Source organism: Bombina bombina, chromosome 3 (genome assembly GCF_027579735.1).
Source record: "Bombina bombina isolate aBomBom1 chromosome 3, aBomBom1.pri, whole genome shotgun sequence".
Lineage (NCBI taxonomy): Eukaryota > Metazoa > Chordata > Amphibia > Anura > Bombinatoridae > Bombina > Bombina bombina.
In genome coordinates, this window is record NC_069501.1 from 864,263,156 (window position 1) to 864,283,549 (window position 20,394).

The 20,394-nt window shown below is 40.8% G+C and overlaps 1 protein-coding gene across 1 annotated transcript in view; it reads left to right on the forward strand.

Annotated features, from left to right (window-relative positions):
* ABCC4 (ATP binding cassette subfamily C member 4) overlaps positions 1-20,394 on the forward strand; it is a 994,138-nt gene that overhangs the window by 285,987 nt on the left and 687,757 nt on the right. Inside the window, exon 6 of the mRNA XM_053707839.1 lies at positions 5,442-5,605. Coding sequence (XP_053563814.1) covers positions 5,442-5,605 — 164 coding nt within the window. The remainder of the gene's footprint in view (positions 1-5,441; positions 5,606-20,394) is intronic.

A 20,394-nucleotide genomic window follows, 5' to 3' on the forward strand; every position in this document is an offset into this window, starting at 1 on the left:
GCTGATAATAATGTTTCTGAAGGGCCCCTAACCCAGTCTGATGGGGCCAGGGAGGTTTTGTCTGAGGGAGAAATTACTGATTCAGGGAACATTTCTCAACAAGCTGAACCTGATGTGATTACATTTAAATTTAAGTTGGAACATCTCCGCATTCTGCTTAAGGAGGTATTATCCACTCTGGATGATTGTGACAAGTTGGTCATCCCAGAGAAACTATGTAAAATGGACAAGTTCCTAGAGGTGCCGGGGCTCCCAGAAGCTTTTCCTATACCCAAGCGGGTGGCGGACATTGTTAATAAAGAATGGGAAAGGCCCGGTATTCCTTTCGTCCCTCCCCCCATATTTAAAAAATTGTTTCCTATGGTCGACCCCAGAAAGGACTTATGGCAGACAGTCCCCAAGGTCGAGGGAGCGGTTTCCACTTTAAACAAACGCACCACTATACCCATAGAGGATAGTTGTGCTTTCAAAGATCCTATGGATAAAAAATTAGAAGGTTTGCTTAAAAAGATGTTTGTTCAGCAGGGTTACCTTCTACAACCAATTTCATGCGTTGTCCCTGTCGCTACAGCCGCATGTTTCTGGTTCGATGAGCTGATAAAGGCGGTCGATAGTGATTCTCCTCCTTATGAGGAGATTATGGACAGAATCAATGCTCTCAAATTGGCTAATTCTTTTACCCTAGACGCCACTTTGCAATTGGCTAGGTTAGCGGCTAAGAATTCTGGGTTTGCTATTGTGGCGCGCAGAGCGCTTTGGTTGAAATCTTGGTCGGCTGATGCGTCTTCCAAGAACAAGCTACTTAACATTCCTTTCAAGGGGAAAACGCTGTTTGGCCCTGACTTGAAAGAGATTATCTCTGATATCACTGGGGGTAAGGGCCACGCCCTTCCTCAGGATCGGCCTTTCAAGGCAAAAAATAAACCTAATTTTCGTCCCTTTCGTAGAAACGGACCAGCCCAAAGTGCTACGTCCTCTAAGCAAGAGGGTAATACTTCTCAAGCCAAGCCAGCTTGGAGACCAATGCAAGGCTGGAACAAGGGAAAGCAGGCCAAGAAACCTGCCACTGCTACCAAGACAGCATGAAATGTTGGCCCCCGATCCGGGACCGGATCTGGTGGGGGGCAGACTCTCTCTCTTCGCTCAGGCTTGGGCAAGAGATGTTCTGGATCCTTGGGCGCTAGAAATAGTCTCCCAAGGTTATCTTCTGGAATTCAAGGGGCTTCCCCCAAGGGGGAGGTTCCACAGGTCTCAGTTGTCTTCAGACCACATAAAAAGACAGGCATTCTTACATTGTGTAGAAGACCTGTTAAAAATGGGAGTGATTCATCCTGTTCCATTAAGAGAACAAGGGATGGGGTTCTACTCCAATCTGTTCATAGTTCCCAAGAAAGAGGGAACGTTCAGACCAATCTTAGATCTCAAGATCTTAAACAAGTTTCTCAAGGTTCCATCGTTCAAGATGGAAACCATTCGAACTATTCTTCCTTCCATCCAGGAAGGTCAATTCATGACCACGGTGGATTTAAAGGATGCGTATCTACATATTCCTATCCACAAGGAACATCATCGGTTCCTAAGGTTCGCATTCCTGGACAAGCATTACCAGTTTGTGGCGCTTCCTTTCGGATTAGCCACTGCTCCAAGGATTTTCACAAAGGTACTAGGGTCCCTTCTAGCTGTGCTAAGACCAAGGGGCATTGCTGTAGTACCTTACTTGGACGACATTCTGATTCAAGCGTCGTCCCTTCCTCAAGCAAAGGCTCACACGGACATAGTCCTGGCCTTTCTCAGATCTCACGGATGGAAAGTGAACGTGGAAAAGAGTTCTCTATCTCCGTCAACAAGGGTTCCCTTCTTGGGAACAATAATAGACTCCTTAGAAATGAGGATATTTCTGACAGAGGCCAGAAAAACAAAGCTTCTAGACTCTTGTCGGATACTTCATTCCGTTCCTCTTCCTTCCATAGCTCAGTGCATGGAAGTGATCGGGTTGATGGTAGCGGCAATGGACATAGTTCCTTTTGCGCGCATTCATCTAAGACCATTACAACTGTGCATGCTCAGTCAGTGGAATGGGGATTATACAGACTTGTCTCCGAAGATACAAGTAAATCAGAGGACCAGAGACTCACTCCGTTGGTGGCTGTCCCTGGTCAACCTGTCACAAGGGATGACATTCCGCAGACCAGAGTGGGTCATTGTCACGACCGACGCCAGTCTGATGGGCTGGGGCGCGGTCTGGGGATCCCTGAAAGCTCAGGGTCTTTGGTCTCGGGAAGAATCTCTTCTACCGATAAATATTCTGGAACTGAGAGCGATATTCAATGCTCTCAAGGCTTGGCCTCAGCTAGCGAGGGCCAAGTTCATACGGTTTCAATCAGACAACATGACAACTGTTGCGTACATCAACCATCAGGGGGGAACAAGGAGTTCCCTAGCGATGGAAGAAGTGACCAAAATCATTCTATGGGCGGAGTCTCACTCCTGCCACCTGTCCGCTATCCACATCCCAGGAGTGGAAAATTGGGAAGCGGATTTTCTGAGTCGTCAGACATTGCATCCGGGGGAGTGGGAACTCCATCCGGAAATCTTTGCCCAAGTCACTCAGCTGTGGGGCATTCCAGACATGGATCTGATGGCCTCTCGTCAGAACTTCAAAGTTCCTTGCTACGGGTCCAGATCCAGGGATCCCAAGGCGGCTCTAGTGGATGCACTAGTAGCACCTTGGGCCTTCAAACTAGCTTATGTGTTCCCGCCGTTTCCTCTCATCCCCAGGCTGGTAGCCAGGATCAATCAGGAGAGGGCGTCGGTGATCTTGATAGCTCCTGCGTGGCCACGCAGGACTTGGTATGCAGATCTGGTGAATATGTCATCGGCTCCACCTTGGAAGCTACCTTTGAGACGAGACCTTCTTGTTCAGGGTCCGTTCGAACATCCGAACCTGGTTTCACTCCAGCTGACTGCTTGGAGATTGAACGCTTGATCTTATCGAAGCGAGGGTTCTCAGATTCTGTTATCGATACTCTTGTTCAGGCCAGAAAGCCTGTAACTAGAAAGATTTACCACAAAATTTGGAAAAAATATATCTGTTGGTGTGAATCTAAAGGATTCCCTTGGGACAAGGTTAAGATTCCTAAGATTCTATCCTTCCTTCAAGAAGGATTGGAAAAAGGATTATCTGCAAGTTCCCTGAAGGGACAGATTTCTGCCTTGTCTGTGTTACTTCACAAAAAGCTGGCAGCTGTGCCAGATGTTCAAGCCTTTGTTCAGGCTCTGGTTAGAATTAAGCCTGTTTACAAACCTTTGACTCCTCCTTGGAGTCTCAATTTAGTTCTTTCAGTTCTTCAGGGGGTTCCGTTTGAACCCTTACATTCCGTTGATATTAAGTTATTATCTTGGAAAGTTTTGTTTTTAGTTGCAATTTCTTCTGCTAGAAGAGTTTCAGAATTATCTGCTCTGCAGTGTTCTCCTCCTTATCTGGTGTTCCATGCAGATAAGGTGGTTTTACGTACTAAACCTGGGTTTCTTCCAAAAGTTGTTTCTAACAAAAACATTAACCAGGAGATTATCGTACCTTCTCTGTGTCCGAAACCAGTTTCAAAGAAGGAACGTTGTTGCACAATTTGGATGTTGTTCGCGCTCTAAAATTCTATTTAGATGCTACAAAGGATTTTAGACAAACATCTTCCTTGTTTGTTGTTTATTCCGGTAAAAGGAGAGGTCAAAAAGCAACTTCTACCTCTCTCTCTTTTTGGATTAAAAGCATCATCAGATTGGCTTACGAGACTGCCGGACGGCAGCCTCCCGAAAGAATCACAGCTCATTCCACTAGGGCTGTGGCTTCCACATGGGCCTTCAAGAACGAGGCTTCTGTTGATCAGATATGTAGGGCAGCGACTTGGTCTTCACTGCACACTTTTACCAAATTTTACAAGTTTGATACTTTTGCTTCTTCTGAGGCTATTTTTGGGAGAAAGGTTTTGCAAACCGTGGTGCCTTCCATTTAGGTGACCTGATTTGCTCCCTCCCTTCATCCGTGTCCTAAAGCTTTGGTATTGGTTCCCACAAGTAAGGATGACGCCGTGGACCGGACACACCTATGTTGGAGAAAACAGAATTTATGTTTACCTGATAAATTACTTTCTCCAACGGTGTGTCCGGTCCACGGCCCGCCCTGGTTTTTTTAATCAGGTCTGATAATTTATTTTCTTTAACTACAGTCACCACGGTACCATATGGTTTCTCCTATGCAAATATTCCTCCTTAACGTCGGTCGAATGACTGGGGTAGGCGGAGCCTAGGAGGGATCATGTGACCAGCTTTGCTGGGCTCTTTGCCATTTCCTGTTGGGGAAGAGAATATCCCACAAGTAAGGATGACGCCGTGGACCGGACACACCGTTGGAGAAAGTAATTTATCAGGTAAACATAAATTCTGTTTTTTCTTATTTAAAAATATAGATAATCCCTTTATTACCCATTCCCTGTTTTTGCATAACCAACACAATTATATTAATATACTTTTCACTTCTGTGATTACCTTGTATCTAAGCCTCTGCAGACAGCCTCCTTATCTAAGTGCTTTTGACAAACATGCAATGTAGTCAATCAGTGAAGACTCCTAAATAACTTCACGAGAGTGAGCACAATGTTATCTAATATGACACACATGAACTAACACTGTCTAACTTTGAAAAACTTTCAAAATGCTCTGAGCTAAGAGGCGGTTTTCAACGGTTTAGAAATCAGTTTGAGCCTAGCTAGGTTTATCTTTTCAAAAATACCACCAAGGGAATAAAGCAAATTTGATGATAAAAGTAAATTGGAAAGTTGTTTAAAATTGCATGCCCTATCTGAATAATGAAAGTTTAGTTTTGACTAGACTGTCCCTTTAAAAGCTGTTTTTTTTTTTTTGTATTTTGACAAAGTGAGGATTTTTTTTTATCTAATCCAAAAGCTTGGAGCCATAACAATGCAAAAACATATTAAAGGATCATTTTAAAATAATGTATGATGGGTCTATATAGCTCCAGCACATATTTGTTAGCAAATATCTAATATAACCATGTTTTTTTTTTGTTTTTTTGTTCTCGCTTTTTTTTTTTTTTTTAATTAATATGTACAACAAGGCAAGCAAAATGATACGATCATATACTTTCTTTGTAAAAAATAACTCCCTTTTCCCACACGTTATTGCATTTAGTGTAGCTTTAATATAAAATGATGGTGTACAGTCACCTGAAAGTATTCGCTGTACTACTGACATCACATACAATTACATCAGCATTTTCTGTGTATCTACAGGGGCAAATAATATAATTAATGGACAGAAGGGGATATTTATAATATTTGCCTGTATATATATATATTTTTTGTTTCTTGTATTTCTTTCAAAAAGGGTATTCCAAGTATTAATATCTATATTTTTTTTCCTGATAGGTGACAATTTTTTTACATTTTCTTTGGGCTGGACCTCTTCAGGCCATAGCTGTAACTGTGCTTCTCTGGATTGAAATTGGTCCATCTTGCCTTGCAGGAATGGGAGTGCTGATCATCTTGATGCCTTTGCAAACATGTCTTGGAAAACTTTTCACTTCATTAAGGTTAGTATGAATGTAATATTCTTAAAAGACATTAAACACTCAATACATTTTATAAGCATAGTATTGAGGTTGTTCTGCACCTCCCTTTAGCCATGGTTGCTGCCATTTTGAAATCTGTCTTTCACTAAATTGTGCAGCAACTCTCCTTCAGATACCTGCAGTGTAACCATGGTGCCATAATGGCAACACCCATGAATAGATGGAGGTGCATAAAAATGTTTAGTGTTCCAGCTAAATGGAAGTTGTACTGTATATGTTCTATCACCCATACCAAGGAGCAGCATTTACACTTGACTAATACTAATCCTCATTGGCAGATAAGACCTTTCTAATACTGGTCATTGAATGAAAGGTACTTCCTACTAATGATCATTGGCTGAAAGTACTTCCAAACTGATCTTTATTTACAGAAAGGTACAGATGTGGCAGAAAGTATTGGTTCCCTTTGGATTTTAAAGTATTGGTGCCCTTTGATTTTATGAAATAATATATGTTGTCATCTATTCATTGTGCAATTGTGCACAATGTATGGAGCAAATACTTGCTTATTCTATAAATACATTTTAAAATAACCTGGACAATATTATTGATAACCTTTAGAAGTTACAATAAAGTTTTTTTTTGTAGCAATGCTTCAAGCAGATTGTGCTCTTTTAATTAGTATCACATGTCTTTAATCTTATAATCACTCATTCAAAAAGTTTAAATCAAGAAAAGTACTCACTCTGCTGTTGTGTGTCACTTTGTGTATCACATTGAACATGGAAAAGAGAAGAAAAACATAATTTATGGTGGTGAGAGTCCACAATCTATTACTCCTGGGAACTACTCTTCCCTACCACTAGGAGGAGGCAAAGATTCACAAACCCCAATAGCTCTATAAAACTTCTCCCACCTCATAGAAACCTCAGTCTACTGTATAGCCAAGCAAATTGAGGAAGGAAAAGAAACAAGCAAAAGGAGCAGTGAAAAAAGATGGGCTTAAGAAAAAAATACAACTGCAGGAAAAAAACAGTGTGTGGTCTCGTGGACTCTCAACACCATGAAATAAATAATTTTATCAGGTAAGCATAAATTTATATTTTCTTTTATACAGATGGTGAGAGTCCACGGTCCATTAACTCTTGGGAACTAATACCCAACCTTTGAAGTCCATGAGTAATGAAACATAAAGCGTAGGATTACAGAAACATCTTTTTTTCACTGAGAAACTAAATTCACAAATGGAACAGGAACAAACAGAAAGGAGCAGTAGTACCCATAGAAGCAGCATTAGGTTGGTCTGAATGCAATAACATATTTAAACATGAGCACATAAATAAGCAGGAGGAGATACCTCAGCTTTTTTACAGTACACACACTTAACATTGGTAGGAAAGTATTAAGAGGACCAAGCTGGCTTCTAAGGTAGATTTAGGAACAGAATGAGAAGGCTCCATTATAGCATTGAACTACAATAGCATAAACAATTATATCCCCATAAAAAATCTCTTGAGGAATGGAAAACTTACATCCTCCTAAAGACACTAAATAAAACTTACTAGTTCAAAGCGTGCTAAGCCAAAACAAAAATGCAGTAGGAGACAAGTAGTCCACACCCAAAGCCAGGATATTACTCAGCTGAGTAGGAAGACGCACACAAAAACTATACTGATAAAAGGAAGATTAGTGTGCAAAAACCCAACGTGCACTTTCTAAAGGGCATATGTACGATAACCTGAAGCACTGGAAAAAACACAAATGCCTCTGAGCACACGAAAACCTTGGCAGGGGCAATCCTGAGGGATTATATGCGCCATCCCTACGTGCGCAGACCTGAAGGCCGACGCACTGTAAAAAATTCAAACTAAACCCTGTGCACCAAAAATATAAAGCGTGCAAAAAAATTAAAGGGGGATAAAATAAATGTATAGATTCTGTCCCAAGGCTATATATATATATATATATATATATATATATATATATATATACACACACACACAGTGGATATAAAAAGTCTATACACCCCTGGTAAAATTTCAGTTTTCTGTGATGTAAAAAAATGAGACAAAGATAAATCATTTCAGAACGTTTTCCACCTTTAATGTGACCTATAAACTGTACAACTTGATTGAAAAACAAACTGAAACTTCTAGGTGGAGGGAAGTAAAAATAAAAAACTAAAATAATATGGTTGCATAAGTGTGGATGTGGGGATGTAGCTGTGTTTAGAATTGAGCAATCACATTCAAAATCATGTTAAATAGGAGTCAGTACACACCTGCCATCATTTAAAATGCATCTGATTAACCCCAAGTAAAGTTCAGCTGTTCTAGTAGGTCTTTCCTGACATTTTCTTAGTCCCAACCTACAGCAAAAGCCATGGTTCGCAGAGAGCTTCCAAAAGCACCATGGAACACAGTGAAGACAGTCATCATCAAGTGGAGAAAATATGGCGCAACAGTTACATTACCAAGAACTGGACGTCCCTCCAAAATTAGTGAAAAGACGAGAAGAAAACTGGTCTGGGAGGCTGCCAAGAGGCCTACAGTACCATTAAAGGAGCTGCAGGAATATCTGACAAGTACTGGCTCTGTGGTGCATGTGACAACAATCACCCGTATTCTTCATATGTCTGGGCTATGGGGTAGAGTGGGAAGACGGAAGCCTTTTCTTACGAAAACAAACATCCAAGCCCAGCTAAATTTAGTAAAAACACATCTGAAGTCTCCCAAAAGCATGTCGCAAAAGGTGTTCTGGTTTGATGAAACCAAGATTAAACTTTTTGGCCATAATTCCAAAAGATATGTTCGGCGCAAATACAACACTGCATATAACCAAAAGAACACCATACCCACAGTGAAGCATTTTGGTGGTAGCATCATGCTTTGGGTCTGTTTTTCTTCAGCTGGAACTGGGGCCTTAGTCAAGGTAGAGGGAATTATGAACAGTTCCAAATACCAGACAATATTGGCACAAAACCTTCAGGCTTCTGCTAGAAAGCTGAACATGAAGAGGAACTTAATCTTTCAGCATGACAACGCCCCAAAGCATACATCCAAATCAACAAAGGAATGGCTTCACAAGAAGAAGATTAAAGTTTTGGAATAGCCCAGTCAGAGCCCAGACCTGAATCCAATTTAAAAATCTCTGGGGTGATCTTAAGTGAGCTGTGCACAAGAGATGCCCTCACAATCTGACAGATTTGGAGTGTTTTTGCAAAGAAGAGTTAGCAAATCTTGTTATGTCAAGATGTGCCATGCTGAAAAACTCATAACCAAAAAGACTAATTGCTGTAATAAAATCAAAGGGTGCTTCAACAAACTATTAGTTTAAGGGTGTTCACACTTATGCAACCATATTATTTTAGTTTTTTATTTCTAATTCCCTCCACCTAAAAGATTTTTATTTTGTTTTGCAATTGAATTGTACAGTTTATAGGTCACATTAAAGGTGGAAAAAAGTTCTGAAATGATTTATCTTTGTCTCATTTTTTTACATCACAGAAACATGATATTTTAACAGGCGTGTGTAGACTTTTTATATCCACTGTGTGTGTGTGTGTGTGTATATATATATATATATATATATATATATATATATATATATATATATATATATATATATATATATATATATATATAGTCTGTTGCAATGAAGGACTGCACTCACTGGATTTAGGATACAAAATTTTAAATATTTATTATGGTAACGATTCAGGGTTCGCCCCCTTCCTCAGACCAGACAAAAGTGCAAGTGAACAATGTGCAATATAAAGGTACTAAGCCCCACCCATCAAACAATTAGAAACATCCTGGTTGCTAGGTAATCAATATAGCACACCAGTTTGTAAATATCACAACTTATGATCATATATACACACATCTGTAAATATATAGAACCAAAATAAGTCAATCCATAAATAGTGACATCAGTGCAAAAAAAACAAACACTAAAATAAAGTGCATACATATATTCATGTGTACATATCACTGGAGATAGTAAATAGCATTTATCGGCATATATTCAAAAGCAGCTCTAACCATTCAGCTTATAATAATCCATATAGTATATAAAGTCTATATAGTATATCAAGGGCATCGCTGTGTCAAACAGGCAGGATACTGCTAAAATAGATCAGGGTTAAAAGACCTTTCCATATTGTTTGTATAAACAGTCATATTGAATCCGTTTAACCAAAAAACTGCATTAGTGCGTCTAAAAATATATTAGTCCGTATGTGTTATATGTTAGGATCACCAAATATCTTATGTACTTACAGATTGATATACCACCATGGCTAGCAAAGGTCATAATTATGGCAGCATAACTAGCTGCCCGTGCATCGCTAGGCAACCCTTTGTGAGCGTTCCAAAACAGGCGCAGATCAGCAAGATCCGACGTCTGCGGCGTTCAGTGTCAGTCAGCATGGCTAATTTGCATAGCCAGCTGACGTAAGCTAATTGGCATGAGCTAGATGTGGTACCAGTAGTTTTGGAGTTATTACATCTTGTGTGTTACACGTATTATATGATATAAGTCTCGATGTGTGTTCAGAGACCAGTCACACTGCAGCATAATAAAATCTATTGCTGTCCCCTATGCGTGTAAGCGCTATGCCTAGTAGTGTGAAGTACTAAGGGGCTGAGTATATCATATGCTAAATGTATGTAACCCCAACCGGGCTTAAAGGTGGTTATATGTATATCAAGTGTCTATAGTGAAAAGGGACAATGTGGATTTAAACCCTATATATGAGTAGGTATGAGTTTAGTTCAGCAAGGATGTATGAATGTGTCCACGCACATCGCTGGGGGCAATCATGAAATGTGATAAAAAAGAAAAATAGGGTTATAATCTGGACCAATTAGTGCATCAAGTGTGTATCTAAGCATATCCTATATAGTAATCCGGAGAGGGAGAGCACAATATAACAATTTTCCCAAATGTCAAGGGATGTCTCTTTTAATGTTTGTATAATAAATGTTATTTTTTATCATAACAAGACAGAGTACCTTTTCTGGACTTGAATAAATATATATATATATATATATATATATATATATATATATATATATATATATATATATATATATATATATATAACCAAATCAGTTAGAAAAGAGCTCTACCAAATCAAAAGAGCTAAAGCGGATTACTGGCCGCACCAAAAAACAACCCTACAGTATAGTTGGAAATGACATCCTAAACAGGTTTGCTGAACATATACATTTTAATAAAAACATAGCCAAAAAGGTACATGCTGAACAAATGGCAATGATCAAATTACAAATTGCAAGTGTAGTGCACTACTGATATCTGTTGGCTAGCATATGCAGGGTTAATACCGACTCATGAGAAAGTCCATCCTTAATGCCGGGCACTTGAGTGTTAAGAACACACTCCGGTTATAGTTAAACTATACTGTAGGGTTGTTTTTTGGTGCGGCCAGTAATCCGCTTTAGCTCTTTTGATTTGGTAGAGCTCTTTTCTAACTGATTTGGTTATATACATTTAGGATTGCCAGCACAATACGCAATACCCTTAGAATATCTGTGTGCCCCCTACCCCTAGTAACACTATATATATATATATATATATATATATATATATACATATATATATATATATATATATATATATATATATATATACAGTATATACATACACACACACACATATATATATATATATACACATTAAACTACCAATTACATAAACTAAATTACATATTAAAAAACCTAACCCTACTAAAATTATTTAAATATACTATTAAACATTATTAAAAGTACTACATTACAAAAATAAACAAACCCTAAGTTACAAAAAGATATCAGCTCTTTTACCTGTAAAAAAAAAACAAAAAAAAAACCAACAGTAAAAACCACCACCCAACCAACCCCCCCAAATAAGAACCCTAACTTCAAAAAAAACAACCTAAGATACCCATTGCCCATTCAGCTCTTTTACTGCTAATTCGAATTAGCCAATAGGATTTTAGCATCCCTAATTCCTTTTGGCTGAATCAATTTTTTCAGCCAATAGGAATGCAAGAGACACCATCTTGGATTGCGTCACTTGCATTCAAGTTCCAGTGTACGGTTGCGACTGTATAAAGTGGATGCTCCGCGCCGGATGTCTTCAGGGTGGACACGCTCCGCGCCGGATGGATGAAGATAGAATATGCCGTCTGGATGAAGACTTCTTGCAGCCTGGATGAGGACTTCGCCGGCTGAATGAAGATAGAAGATGCCGTCTGGATGAAGACTTCTTGCCGGCTGGATGAGGACTTTGCCGGCTGGATGGATCCTTTAAGCGGGACTTCAAGAACTGTAAGTGGATCGTCGGGGGTTAGTGTTAGGCTTTTTTTTAAGGGTTTCTTGAGTGGGTTTTATTTCTTTCATGTAATTAGCAAGAGTCCATGAGCTAGTGACGTATGGGATATACATTCCTACCAGGAGGGGCAAAGTTTCCCAAACCTCAAAATGCCTATAAATACACCCCTCACCACACCCACAATTCAGTTTTACAAACTTTGCCTCCGATGGAGGTGTTGAAGTAAGTTTGTGCTAGATTCTACGTTGATATGCGCTCCGCAGCAAGTTGGAGCCCGGTTTTCCTCTCAGCGTGCAGTGAATGTCAGAGGGATGTGAGGAGAGTATTGCCTATTTGAATGCAGTGATCTCCTTCTACGGGGTCTATTTCATAGGTTCTCTGTTATCGGTCGTAGAGATTCATCTCTTACCTCCCTTTTCAGATCGACGATATACTCTTATATATACCATTACCTCTGCTGATTCTCGTTTCAGTACTGGTTTGGCTATCTGCTATATGTAGATGAGTGTCCTGGGGTAAGTAAGTCTTATTTTCTGTGACACTCCAAGCTATGGTTGGGCACTTTGTTTATAAAGTTCTAAATATATGTATTCAAACATTTATTTGCCTTGACTCAGAATGTTCAACTTTCCTTATTTTCAGACAGTCAGTTTCATATTTGGGATAATGCATTTTAATTTAACATTTTTCTTACCTTAAAATTTGACTTTTTCCCTGTGGGCTGTTAGGCTCGCGGGGGCTGAAAATGCTTCATTTTATTGCGTCATTCTTGGTGCGGACTTTTTTGGCGCAAAAATTCTATTTCCGTTTCCAGCGTCATACGTGTCGCCGGAAGTTGCGTCATTTTTTGACGTTATTTTGCGCCAAAAATGTCGGCGTTCCGGATGTGGCGTCATTTTTGGCGCCAAAAAGCATTTAGGCGCCAAATAATGTGGGCGTCTTATTTGGCGCAAAAAAATATGGGCGTCGCTTTTGTCTCCACATTATTTAAGTTTCATTTTTTATTGCTTCTGGTTGCTAGAAGCTTGTTCTTTGGCATTTTTTCCCATTCCTGAAACTGTCATTTAAGGAATTTGATCAATTTTGCTTTATATATATGTTGTTTTTTCTCTTACATATTGCAAGATGTCTCACGTTGCATCTGAGTCAGAAGATACTACAGGAAAATCGCTGTCAAGTGCTGAATCTACCAAAGTTAAGTGTATCTGCTGTAAACTTTTGGTAGCTATTCCTCCAGCTGTTGTTTGTATTGATTGTCATGACAAACTTGTTAAAGCAGATAATATTTCCTTTAGTAAAGTACCATTGCCTGTTGCAGTTCCTTCAACATCTAAGGTGCAGAATGTTCCTGATAATATAAGAGATTTCTCCAACATAGGTGTGTCCGGTCCACGGCGTCATCCTTACTTGTGGGATATTCTCTTCCCCAACAGGAAATGGCAAAGAGCCCAGCAAAGCTGGTCACATGATCCCTCCTAGGCTCCGCCTACCCCAGTCATTCTCTTTGCCGTTGTACAGGCAACATCTCCACGGAGATGGCTTAGAGTTTTTTAGTGTTTAACTGTAGTTTTTATTATTCAATCAAGAGTTTGTTATTTTGAAATAGTGCTGGTATGTACTATTTACTCAGAAACAGAAAAGAGATGAAGATTTCTGTTTGTATGAGGAAAATGATTTTAGCAACCGTCACTAAAATCCATGGCTGTTCCACACAGGACTGTTGAGAGCAATTAACTTCAGTTGGGGGAACAGTGAGCAGTCTCTTGCTGCTTGAGGTATGACACATTCTAACAAGACGATGTAATGCTGGAAGCTGTCATTTTCCCTATGGGATCCGGTAAGCCATGTTTATTACGATCGTAAATAAGGGCTTCACAAGGGCTTATTAAGACTGTAGACTTTTTCTGGGCTAAATCGATTCATTATTAACACATATTTAGCCTTGAGGAATCATTTTATTTGGGTATTTTGATATAATAATATCGGCAGGCACTGTTTTAGACACCTTATTCTTTAGGGGCTTTCCCAAAGCATAGGCAGAGCCTCATTTTCGCGCCGGTGTTGCGCACTTGTTTTTGAGAGGCATGGCATGCAGTCGCATGTGAGAGGAGCTCTGATACTTAGAAAAGACTTTCTGAAGGCGTCATTTGGTATCGTATTCCCCTTTGGGCTTGGTTGGGTCTCAGCAAAGCAGATACCAGGGACTGTAAAGGGGTTAAAGTTCAAAACGGCTCCGGTTCCGTTATTTTAAGGGTTAAAGCTTCCAAATTTGGTGTGCAATACTTTTAAGGCTTTAAGACACTGTGGTGAAAATTTGGTGAATTTTGAACTATTCCTTCATGTTTTTTCGCAATTGCAGTAATAAAGTGTGTTCAGTTTAAAATTTAAAGTGACAGTAACGGTTTTATTTTAAAACGTTTTTTGTACTTGTTATCAAGTTTATGCCTGTTTAACATGTCTGAACTACCAGATAGACTGTGTTCTGAATGTGGGGAAGCCAGAATTCCTATTCATTTAAATAAATGTGATTTATGTGACAATGATGCCCAAGATGATTCCTCAAGTGAGGGGAGTAAGCATGGTACTGCATCATTCCCTCCTTCGTCTACACGAGTCTTGCCCACTCAGGAGGCCCCTAGTACATCTAGCGCGCCAATACTCCTTACTATGCAACAATTAACGGCTGTAATGGATAATTCTGTCAAAAACATTTTAGCCAAAATGAACACTTATCAGCGTAAGCGCGACTGCTCTGTTTTAGATACTGAAGAGCATGACGACGCTGATAATAATGTTTCTGAAGGGCCCCTAACCCAGTCTGATGGGGCCAGGGAGGTTTTGTCTGAGGGAGAAATTACTGATTCAGGGAACATTTCTCAACATGCTGAACCTGATGTGATTACATTTAAATTTAAGTTGGAACATCTCCGCATTCTGCTTAAGGAGGTATTATCCACTCTGGATGATTGTGACAAGTTGGTCATCCCAGAGAAACTATGTAAAATGGACAAGTTCCTAGAGGTGCCGGGGCTCCCAGAAGCTTTTCCTATACCCAAGCGGGTGGCGGACATTGTTAATAAAGAATGGGAAAGGCCCGGTATTCCTTTCGTCCCTCCCCCCATATTTAAAAAATTGTTTCCTATGGTCGACCCCAGAAAGGACTTATGGCAGACAGTCCCCAAGGTCGAGGGAGCGGTTTCCACTTTAAACAAACGCACCACTATACCCATAGAGGATAGTTGTGCTTTCAAAGATCCTATGGATAAAAAATTAGAAGGTTTGCTTAAAAAGATGTTTGTTCAGCAGGGTTACCTTCTACAACCAATTTCATGCGTTGTCCCTGTCGCTACAGCCGCATGTTTCTGGTTCGATGAGCTGATAAAGGCGGTCGATAGTGATTCTCCTCCTTATGAGGAGATTATGGACAGAATCAATGCTCTCAAATTGGCTAATTCTTTTACCCTAGACGCCACTTTGCAATTGGCTAGGTTAGCGGCTAAGAATTCTGGGTTTGCTATTGTGGCGCGCAGAGCGCTTTGGTTGAAATCTTGGTCGGCTGATGCGTCTTCCAAGAACAAGCTACTTAACATTCCTTTCAAGGGGAAAACGCTGTTTGGCCCTGACTTGAAAGAGATTATCTCTGATATCACTGGGGGTAAGGGCCACGCCCTTCCTCAGGATCGGCCTTTCAAGGCAAAAAATAAACCTAATTTTCGTCCCTTTCGTAGAAACGGACCAGCCCAAAGTGCTACGTCCTCTAAGCAAGAGGGTAATACTTCTCAAGCCAAGCCAGCTTGGAGACCAATGCAAGGCTGGAACAAGGGAAAGCAGGCCAAGAAACCTGCCACTGCTACCAAGACAGCATGAAATGTTGGCCCCCGATCCGGGACCGGATCTGGTGGGGGGCAGACTCTCTCTCTTCGCTCAGGCTTGGGCAAGAGATGTTCTGGATCCTTGGGCGCTAGAAATAGTCTCCCAAGGTTATCTTCTGGAATTCAAGGGGCTTCCCCCAAGGGGGAGGTTCCACAGGTCTCAGTTGTCTTCAGACCACATAAAAAGACAGGCATTCTTACATTGTGTAGAAGACCTGTTAAAAATGGGAGTGATTCATCCTGTTCCATTAAGAGAACAAGGGATGGGGTTCTACTCCAATCTGTTCATAGTTCCCAAAAAAGAGGGAACGTTCAGACCAATCTTAGATCTCAAGATCTTAAACAAGTTTCTCAAGGTTCCATCGTTCAAGATGGAAACCATTCGAACTATTCTTCCTTCCATCCAGGAAGGTCAATTCATGACCACGGTGGATTTAAAGGATGCGTATCTACATATTCCTATCCACAAGGAACATCATCGGTTCCTAAGGTTCGCATTCCTGGACAAGCATTACCAGTTCGTGGCGCTTCCTTTCGGATTAGCCACTGCTCCAAGGATTTTCACAAAGGTACTAGGGTCCCTTCTAGCTGTGCTAAGACCAAGGGGCATTGCTGTAGTACCTTATTTGGACGACATTCTGATTCAAGCGTCGTCCCTTCCTCAAGCAAAGGCTCACACGGACATAGTCCTGGCCTTTCTCAGATCTCACGGATGGAAAGTGAACGTGGAAAAGAGTTCTCTATCTCCGTCAACAAGGGTTCCCTTCTTGGGAACAATAATAGACTCCTTAAAAATGAGGATATTTCTGACAGAGGCCAGAAAAACAAAGCTTCTAGACTCTTGTCGGATACTTCATTCCGTTCCTCTTCCTTCCATAGCTCAGTGCATGGAAGTGATCGGGTTGATGGTAGCGGCAATGGACATAGTTCCTTTTGCGCGCATTCATCTAAGACCATTACAACTGTGCATGCTCAGTCAGTGGAATGGGGATTATACAGACTTGTCTCCGAAGATACAAGTAAATCAGAGGACCAGAGACTCACTCCGTTGGTGGCTGTCCCTGGACAACCTGTCACAAGGGATGACATTCCGCAGACCAGAGTGGGTCATTGTCACGACCGACGCCAGTCTGATGGGCTGGGGCGCGGTCTGGGGATCCCTGAAAGCTCAGGGTCTTTGGTCTCGGGAAGAATCTCTTCTACCGATAAATATTCTGGAACTGAGAGCGATATTCAATGCTCTCAAGGCTTGGCCTCAGCTAGCGAGGGCCAAGTTCATACGGTTTCAATCAGACAACATGACAACTGTTGCGTGCATCAACCATCAGGGGGGAACAAGGAGTTCCCTAGCGATGGAAGAAGTGACCAAAATCATTCTATGGGCGGAGTCTCACTCCTGCCACCTGTCCGCTATCCACATCCCAGGAGTGGAAAATTGGGAAGCGGATTTTCTGAGTCGTCAGACATTGCATCCGGGGGAGTGGGAACTCCATCCGGAAATCTTTGCCCAAGTCACTCAGCTGTGGGGCATTCCAGACATGGATCTGATGGCCTCTCGTCAGAACTTCAAAGTTCCTTGCTACGGGTCCAGATCCAGGGATCCCAAGGCGGCTCTAGTGGATGCACTAGTAGCACCTTGGGCCTTCAAACTAGCTTATGTGTTCCCGCCGTTTCCTCTCATCCCCAGGCTGGTAGCCAGGATCAATCAGGAGAGGGCGTCGGTGATCTTGATAGCTCCTGCGTGGCCACGCAGGACTTGGTATGCAGATCTGGTGAATATGTCATCGGCTCCACCTTGGAAGCTACCTTTGAGACGAGACCTTCTTGTTCAGGGTCCGTTCGAACATCCGAACCTGGTTTCACTCCAGCTGACTGCTTGGAGATTGAACGCTTGATCTTATCGAAGCGAGGGTTCTCAGATTCTGTTATCGATACTCTTGTTCAGGCCAGAAAGCCTGTAACTAGAAAGATTTACCACAAAATTTGGAAAAAATATATCTGTTGGTGTGAATCTAAAGGATTCCCTTGGGACAAGGTTAAGATTCCTAAGATTCTATCCTTCCTTCAAGAAGGATTGGAAAAAGGATTATCTGCAAGTTCCCTGAAGGGACAGATTTCTGCCTTGTCTGTGTTACTTCACAAAAAGCTGGCAGCTGTGCCAGATGTTCAAGCCTTTGTTCAGGCTCTGGTTAGAATTAAGCCTGTTTACAAACCTTTGACTCCTCCTTGGAGTCTCAATTTAGTTCTTTCAGTTCTTCAGGGGGTTCCGTTTGAACCCTTACATTCCGTTGATATTAAGTTATTATCTTGGAAAGTTTTGTTTTTAGTTGCAATTTCTTCTGCTAGAAGAGTTTCAGAATTATCTGCTCTGCAGTGTTCTCCTCCTTATCTGGTGTTCCATGCAGATAAGGTGGTTTTACGTACTAAACCTGGTTTTCTTCCAAAAGTTGTTTCTAACAAAAACATTAACCAGGAGATTATCGTACCTTCTCTGTGTCCGAAACCAGTTTCAAAGAAGGAACGTTTGTTGCACAATTTGGATGTTGTTCGCGCTCTAAAATTCTATTTAGAAGCTACAAAGGATTTTAGACAAACATCTTCCTTGTTTGTTGTTTATTCCGGTAAAAGGAGAGGTCAAAAAGCAACTTCTACCTCTCTCTCTTTTTGGATTAAAAGCATCATCAGATTGGCTTACGAGACTGCCGGACGGCAGCCTCCCGAAAGAATCACAGCTCATTCCACTAGGGCTGTGGCTTCCACATGGGCCTTCAAGAACGAGGCTTCTGTTGATCAGATATGTAGGGCAGCGACTTGGTCTTCACTGCACACTTTTACCAAATTTTACAAGTTTGATACTTTTGCTTCTTCTGAGGCTATTTTTGGGAGAAAGGTTTTGCAAGCCGTGGTGCCTTCCATTTAGGTGACCTGATTTGCTCCCTCCCTTCATCCGTGTCCTAAAGCTTTGGTATTGGTTCCCACAAGTAAGGATGACGCCGTGGACCGGACACACCTATGTTGGAGAAAACAGAATTTATGTTTACCTGATAAATTACTTTCTCCAACGGTGTGTCCGGTCCACGGCCCGCCCTGGTTTTTTTAATCAGGTCTGATAATTTATTTTCTTTAACTACAGTCACCACGGTACCATATGGTTTCTCCTATGCAAATATTCCTCCTTAACGTCGGTCGAATGACTGGGGTAGGCGGAGCCTAGGAGGGATCATGTGACCAGCTTTGCTGGGCTCTTTGCCATTTCCTGTTGGGGAAGAGAATATCCCACAAGTAAGGATGACGCCGTGGACCGGACACACCGTTGGAGAAAGTAATTTATCAGGTAAACATAAATTCTGTTTTTGTTTCTGAATCCATAAAGAAGGCTATGTCTGTTATTTCTCCTTCTAGTAAACGTAAAAAATCTTTTAAAACTTCTCTCCCTACAGATGAATTTTTAAATGAACATCATCATTCTTATTCTGATGATTCCTCTGGTTCAGAGGATTCTGTCTCAGAGGTTGATGCTGATAAATCTTCATATTTATTTAAAATGGAATTTATTCGTTCTTTACTTAAAGAAGTACTAATTGCTTTAGAAATAGAGGATTCTGGTCCTCTTGATACTAATTCTAAACGTTTAGATAAGGTATTTAAAGCTCCTGTGGTTATTCCAGAAGTTTTTCCTGTTCCTAATGCTATTTCTGCAGTAATTTCCAAAGAATGGGATAATTTGGGTAATTCATTTACTCCTTCTAAACGTTTTAAGCAATTATATCCTGTGCCGTCTGACAGATTAGAATTTTGGGACAAGATCCCTAAAGTTGATGGGGCTATCTCTACCCTTGCTAAACGTACTACTATTCCTACGTCAGATAGTACTTCGTTTAAGGATCCTCTAGATAGGAAAATTGAATCCTTTCTAAGAAAAGCTTATCTGTGTTCAGGTAATCTTCTTAGACCTGCTATATCTTTGGCTGATGTTGCTGCAGCTTCAACTTTTTGGTTGGAAACTTTAGCGCAACAAGTAACACATCGTGATTCTCATGATATTATTATTCTTCTTCAGCATGCTAATAATTTTATCTGTGATGCCATTTTTGATATTATCAGAGTTGATGTCAGGTTTATGTCTCTAGCTATTTTAGCTAGCAGAGCTTTATGGCTTAAAACTTGGAATGCTGATATGGCTTCTAAATCAACTTTACTTTCCATTTCTTTCCAGGGTAACAAATTATTTGGTTCTCAGTTGGATTCCATTATTTCAACTGTTACTGGTGGGAAAGGAACTTTTTTACCACAGGATAAAAAATCTAAAGGTAAAAACAGGGCTAATAATCGTTTTCGTTCCTTTCGTTTCAACAAAGAACAAAAGCCTGATCCTTCATCCTCAGGAGCAGTTTCAGTTTGGAGACCATCTCCAGTCTGGAATAAATCCAAGCCAGCTAGAAAGGCAAAGCCTGCTTCTAAGTCCACATGAAGGTGCGGCCCTCATTCCAGCTCAGCTGGTAGGGGGCAGGTTACGTTTTTTCAAGGAAATTTGGATCAATTCTGTTCACAATCTTTGGATTCAGAGCATTGTTTCAGAAGGGTACAGAATTGGTTTCAAGT